The 6,683-nt window shown below is 53.3% G+C and overlaps 1 protein-coding gene across 1 annotated transcript; it reads right to left on the reverse strand.

The window, feature by feature from the left end:
• Nucleotides 1-1,083: 1,083 nt before the first annotated feature.
• Nucleotides 1,084-1,785, reverse strand: LOC111727876 (putative uncharacterized protein FLJ46204). Its single transcript, XM_023518109.1, has 3 exons — nucleotides 1,705-1,785; nucleotides 1,314-1,461; nucleotides 1,084-1,094 (listed from the first exon to the last, which is right to left on the reverse strand). Exons 1-3 carry the CDS (start codon nucleotides 1,783-1,785, stop codon nucleotides 1,084-1,086), a joined length of 240 nt encoding a protein of 79 aa, XP_023373877.1.
• Between the last annotated feature and the right edge of the window lie 4,898 nt (nucleotides 1,786-6,683).

A 6,683-nucleotide genomic window follows, 5' to 3' on the forward strand; every position in this document is an offset into this window, starting at 1 on the left:
GTTCTTTATTTTTTCTATTTTTGGATTTTTTTCAATTACTCTCAGATCAAGGGCTTCATTATAAAACATCCTAGACTGTAGAGAGGGCAGAGAGGTCAGTGGCTGCCAAGGGCTGGGGAGGGAGGGAGGAGCAGGGGAGCAGTAGCCCTGTGGGTGGGAGACTGTGCTGCACCAGCCGGGACACCCGCACTGGACATCCTTTCACACGCAGAGACGCAGAGACGCAGAGACGGTCTGCACCCAGCGCGCCCTGATGAAACCACGTGGCTGCAGGTTTCTCGACGGTAAGAGCGCAGTGCTTGCTCTGCTGGGGTGCGGGGAGTGGGGCAGGCTGCAAACCCAAAATGCCCCTTAAACAGTCTGTTTTCTAAAGCATATGACTGAAAGTCCTTGAAAATCCATCTTTTCCTGAATACTCAAATTTATCTTCATTAATAAAATATCACATATTTATTCTAATTTTTTTTTTTTTTTTGTAGAGATAGAGTCTCACTTCATCCCCCTCGGTAGAGTGCTGTGGCGTCACAGCTCACAGAAACCTCCAGCTCCTGGGCCTAGGTGACTCTCCTGCCTCAGCTCTCCGTCACAACGCCCAGCTATTTTTATGTTGCAGTTTGGCTGGGGCCGGGTTTGACCCTGCCACCCTCAGTATATGGGGCTGGGGCCCTACTCCCTGGGCCACAGGCGCCGCCCAGTTATTCCAATTTTTAAATCTTCACAAGTATCCCTCCAGTGATCGATGCTTTGTTCTCTAACCCTGTGCTTTTCCAACCTGCATCAGGAAGCCCCAGTCCTGTCCACAGCAGCACCACCCCCCACCCGTGGTGCTGCCCTCTCTGCTCCTGCCTATGCACCTCCACGGCCTCTCTCCCTGCATCCACATCCTCTTCAGCCAGTGAGGGCAGCAGCAGCCAAGCCCCTGAGTGAGGAGAAGGTTGGACACGGCACGTCTCTGAGAGCACAGGAGGCCACATACCCCACGGGGGGCCGGGCATGGGCATCCAGGTCACAGAAGAAAGAGGCAGGTCCTGCCTTCCTAGGATGGACTCGAGCAGCAGCCCACACATCTCAGGCACAGTCACCTTACTCCTGGGCTGCAGATACACAGAGGTTCCCGTGGGGAGGCGGGGGGTGGGTGGAAAGGGGCACAGAATCCCCTCATTTTTTCAATTTCTATTGATCTATAATTGCTTTAAAATAAAAAGTTAATGAGACCTATATAGTCAGATGGTGCAACCACTGTGCATGTGTGCACATGTGTGGGTGCATGTGCGTATGTGTGTATGCAAGTGTGAGTGCATGTGTGTGTGTGCGCATGTGTGAGTGCACGTGTGTATGTGTGTGTGAGTTCATGTGTGCATATGTATGGGTGCATGTGCGTATGTGTATATGCAAGTGTGAGTGCATGCATGTGTGTGTGCATGTGTGCGTGCACGTATGTATGTGTGTGTGAGTGCATGTATATGTGTGCACATGTGTGGGTGCACGTGCATATGTGTGTGAGTGTTAGTGCATGTATGTGTGAGTGCACGTGTGTGTGTGTGAGTGCATGTGTGTATGTGTATGTGAGGACATATGTGCAGTGTGCACATGTGTGAGCATGTGCGTGAGTGCATGTGTATGTGTGTGTGAGTGCGTGTGTGCACATGTGTGAGTGCGAGTGCTTGTGTGTGAGTGTAAGTGCATGTGTGCATGTGTGAGTACTGTGTGTATGTGTGTGAGTGCATGTGAGTGTGAATGCGTGTCAGTGTGAGTGCGTGTGTGTATGTATGTGTGTGAGTGCATGTGCATGCATTTATGTGGGTTCTGACAGTGTTAGGAGCACAGCTAAGCTGACCCATTTCAGTCAAGTCCCTGAAGAAGACGATTCCTGACAGATTGACTCTCTGTCAGACCATGAGAATATTAGTGACAGAGCATCTCAAACCAGACCAGGCTTGACCTCAGGAGGGCTGTGATTAGTTTGTGTCATTTGAGGTAAAGCATTGTGGCATGGTGGGGCCTGGCAAGTGTTGGCCATGCAAGCTTCAGAGAGACCAAAGGAAGGTCTGGACGTGTGCCCTCTCCCTATCTGGACCGTCTAGAAGCAAGTGCGGGACAGACAAGAACTGAGGTAGAGGAAAAGAACAGGAGGCACTGGCAACACAGGACAGCTGGCGGGAGAGGGGCTGGGAGCACAGTGTGGGCAGGGGAGCAGTAGCCCCGCCGGAGGGCCAGAACACACCCAGGTTGAGGGACTGGACAATTGCTGACTACAGAGTGGAGCCCACTCAGGTTGAGGGACTGGACAATTGCTGACTACAGAGTGGAGCCCGCTGAGTGGGCCACGAGAAGATCAGGGTCAAACGCTCTGTGTTGGCTGGACCATCCAGATGAACGCTCTCTGCAGAGCCCTGAGCTCCAGGGTGGCCAGTAGCAGGGTGCCAGCTTCCTAGTGGACAGATTGGTGGGCTCAGTCCCTCACTGTCACTCTCAGACACTCGGCAGTCCTGGCACATCCTCAGGGTGCCTCAACAGCAGCTGTGGGGGGACCACGTACACAAGACCCTACTCCTGCCAAAGACTTGGAGTCTACAAGCGCGTGGAGGCATCTGCCCACACCCCATGCTGCTCACCAACCAGCCCCCTCAGTGCTTCCTCCAGCTCCCAGGCCTGGCTCAGCAGCTCTGGGTGGCTGTGGCAGGAGGTGTGACAGGCTCTTTGATCCCGTTGGAGGTTTCTAAGAGCAGCAAGTGACTCTGTCATGCGGAGTTCAGTCATCATCATTTCTTCCTCCCTCTCCAAGTTGGAAGCCTGAGGGTCTGGTACTGCTGGAGTAGTGGCCCCAGGAGAAGAGGGGGAGAGGCGGCCCCCTCCTTCACCTTCTGAAGCCTTCACCTGCCAGTCCACACTCACTCAGAGAACCACTTAAGGGAGAGCTGAAAGAGTCATCTGTTTTGCTTCAGCAAAAGAAACGACAGTCTAGAAGCTTTAAGCGCATTCTCAGAGTGGGCTTTAATTATCAGAGAAGGTTGGCAATACATTTGCATTTTAATTAGGATTAGTGAATCGTGTGTGATTCATCAGGCCATTCCTAGCTAGCAGGGGCTGAGGAGAGGCCACCACGTCAGTGAGGGTCCATCTGCAGTGACGACAAACCAGAGGCCAGCAGCCAGCATGGTCTCAACACCAGTAAGGGCCCCGCATGATAGCCGCTCCCTGTCCTCACGGAAACTGTGCCCCTTCCTCAGCTAAATGACCTTGTGAAGGTCAATAAATGTGACATTAAACAGCAACAAAAAAAATTCCGAGGTTAAGTAACTTTGAGAAATTCCGGGTTAAACAAAGATAAACAGAGCTGTGTGTTTCACCGCAGGACTTCTCAGAGCCTTTAATGTGCTCACTTGCACTGTGGGCTCCTGGGTTCATTTGAGCCCAGAAAAGAGTCCTTCCAGAAATCCAGTATTCCCCACAGTGGGATGTCAACAATTCAGGAAAATGCTCCCATGTGGAGTGATTTTTTTTTTTTTTTTTGAGAAGAGTCTCACTATGTCACCCTTGGTAGAGTGCCATGGCATCATAGCTCACAGTAGCCTCAAACTCTTGGGCTTAAGCGACTCTCTTGCCTCAGCCTCCCAAGTAGCTGGGACTACAGGCGCCCACCACAAAGCCTGGCTATTTTTTTGTAGTAGTTGTCATTGTTGTTTAGGAGGCCCTGGCCAGGTTCGAACCTGCCAGCCCTGGTGTATCTGGCTGGTGCCTAACCACTGAACTACAGGCTCTGAGCCCCATGTAGAGTGATTGAGAAGTTCCAGTCATATGTTGGTACCAGGGATGTGGGTGCACAGAGATATTCAGAGCAGTTCCACAATCCCAGGGGGTCAGCTTGCATCTTCGCTTACAGCTGGAGTCCCCTGGCTGGTCCGTGAGTGTCCTGCCTGTGGTCCACTTCCGCAAATGGCATGTGCACTACTGGACCCCCAGCATGTCAGGCAGTGTGTGGAGCACAGTGGTGTCCCCAGACTGCTGCAGAACACTTGAGGGGCCAAGTGCAATTCACAGAGTCTGTGGTCTGTTCTGCTAGATGGCAGGCGTGAGAGTAAGGTATATTAATTAATGTATTCCAAACCAATTAAAACATCAACATATATCAAAAAGACCTTCTAAAGAGGTAGAGTGTGAAGTTCCCTATGCTTTAGAAACATAATAAATAAAACATGAAGGCCTGTTATAGTCTACCTAATAATTCAGGACTGAAAAGTTAGCAGCTTCCATAAATTAGAAAGTAAGTGTCGCCAAGCACAATGGCTCACACCTGTAATCCCAGCACTCTGGGAGTCCCAGGTGGGTGGATCATTTGAACTCAGGAGTTTGAGACCAGCCTGAGCCAGATCGAGACCCCCACCTCTAAAAATAGCTGGGCTTTGTGGTGGGTACCTGTATTCCCAGCTACTTTTGAGGCTGAGGCAAGAGGATCTTTGAACCCAAGAGTTTGAGGTTGCTGTGATCTATGATCCCAGGGTGACAATGTGAGATTCTGTCTCAAAAAGAAAAAATAATAATAATGGAAAGAAAGGAAAGAAATACTTCTGGGGTGGGGGAGGAGGCTTTGTTTGCTTTTCAAGGCTGTTTATTCACACACACACACACACTCACACACCCCCACACATCCACTGCCCCAGTCAGAAGACTGTATGCATCAGGCTGGAGCTTGGAGTCTCAGGGTTTGTGGACCCTCCAACCAGGGGCCAGTTTGGGCCCCATAGCTCTGGCCCCACTCCCTGACCGTGCTCCAGACCTCAAAGGATGTAGGTAGAGAGGGACCCTGGGAAATGGAGCAAGGGCATGAGGATGGAGGGGTCAGTGAGAGTGAGGGCTGAGGAGCAGAGGGCCCTGAGGGACCTGATGGTACAGAGGCCCTTGGCCAGGGCACGGCTTCCCCGGGCTAGGCTGGGCTGGCATCTGCATCTGCCCCCACAATGCACCTGTCCAAGTGGAGCCCGGGATTGTGCTCCCACCTTTCAGGGAGGTGATGATATCTCTGCTGAACTTGAATCTCTGAAAGGCAGAGCCAAGCAAAGTCAACAGGAAGGGAGCCTCAAACTCCAGGACAGAGTGACCCCTGCACTGCACCAGGTGACCAGCTGGCTGCCCTTCCTGGCCTGCCACTCAGGGCTGGTGCTGTCTGAAGGTCTCTTTGGTGTGGACCAAGGCTGGAATTGAGTTCTCGTTCTACTGAGAAGCCCGGGCCACTGTGGGGCAGCATCTTGACGGGAATGAGTGGCCACCCTGAGTGCCAGCAACAGGGCTGGGAGGAGCGGAGGCGGGAGATGGTGCTGTCTCCCCCAAGGCCTCCTGCCCCTCACTTGTTTTTTGCAAATGAGAAAACTGGAAAAAGGATGGTCTGCTGCAACAGAAGAGAAACTCAAACGTAGAATCTCTGAGGTTCCCACACAGAGCTTCAGGTTGATTTCACGTCAAGTCTCCTAGGTGGTCAGCAGAGTCGGAAGCCTGTTTTGTCACTGCCCAGCCGAGAGGCTTGGGCCAGCTCCAGACCTTTCCAGCTGGGCTGAGGACACTTGATAAATGGCTTTTGCTGAGATGGGTAAGGGTGAAGCAGGCTTTGGTGGGAGTCGAGGGCCTGGATCAGACATTGGGAGGGGGTGGCGTGAGATGCCAAGACTCAGGTCATTCTCTGGAGCCACTGGCCCAGCATGCTCTCTAGCCAGCCGGGTGGGGAGGAAGCGTGTGGCCAATGTGTCCTGTCCTACTGCCCGCTCTCCTTAGCTGCAGACAAGCGCACAGAGGCTTGGGGGAGGAATCACCATCCTGTCTCCCATCCAAAGTCTCACAAGGGATCAAGTTTGAGACCATGCTGCTGGGACCTGGGGTGCTGGCACACCCCTGTCCTGCCCCATAGTTTTCCCAGCACCAGCGGTCCATAGAGCCACTTCGAAGGGCATAGGGCCCCACTACCACCACTGGCAGTGACACGCTCCGGGCCTGGAGTGGATATTTCCTGGGTGAAATGCAGGAAGCTGGAGGGGGCTGTCTACACTCACTTAGGTGAAGGCCAGAGCTGTCTATACCTGCAGAGTCTGGAGCTTCAAGTACCTACAGGAGACTCCAGTGCAGGTGGCTGCAGAGAGTAGGCCATGCTGCCCAGAGTGGGTCCTGTCTCTGCAGCCTCTGAGGAGGTGGGGGGAATGGATGGTTGGGGGCCATTTAGGGCCATCCCAGTCTGGGGGAGTCCCTTTACCCCCCTTCTGCCAGGCACCTGTGACTTGCTGAGAACAGGTGTCAAGAATGGGTGGGTGTGGAGACTCCAGGACCAGGCAGTGGCTAAGGCCTAGAAGACCAGGCACAGCTGCATCCAGCCTTTCTCTCCATGCCCCAGAAGGGGGGCTATAAGCAGGTTTGTGGGGGATTAGCCCAGAGCACTGTCTGTAGAGGGTCAGGGCTGGCGCCGTGAAGTCACTGTGGTTCTCCCAGCTGGACAGCCCACTTGGGAAGCTGGGTGGAGGGGTGGCCTTCAGGTGGGAGGGGACTTTCGGGAGGGCACTTGGGTGCCAGCAGCTACAGGCAATGAGGAACAGACGAGGTTTAAAAGTGAGGTGTCCAGGTGAGGGGCAGTTAAGGAGGGATTCTCCATGCAGGCACGTCAGATGGCGGGGGGGTGAGGTGTCCAGGTGAGGGGCAGTTAA

Source organism: Otolemur garnettii, unplaced genomic scaffold (assembly GCF_000181295.1).
Source record: "Otolemur garnettii isolate 467f Iridium unplaced genomic scaffold, OtoGar3 scaffold00128, whole genome shotgun sequence".
Lineage (NCBI taxonomy): Eukaryota > Metazoa > Chordata > Mammalia > Primates > Galagidae > Otolemur > Otolemur garnettii.

Coding starts and splice junctions, on each gene's coding strand:
- LOC111727876 (XM_023518109.1), bottom strand. CDS start 1,785: ATGCACTCACACACATACATACACACACGCACTCACACTGACACGCAT. Junction 1,462..1,704: donor CACTCACACACATACACACA/GTACTCACACAT, acceptor GTGCACACATAT/ACATGCACTCACACACACAT.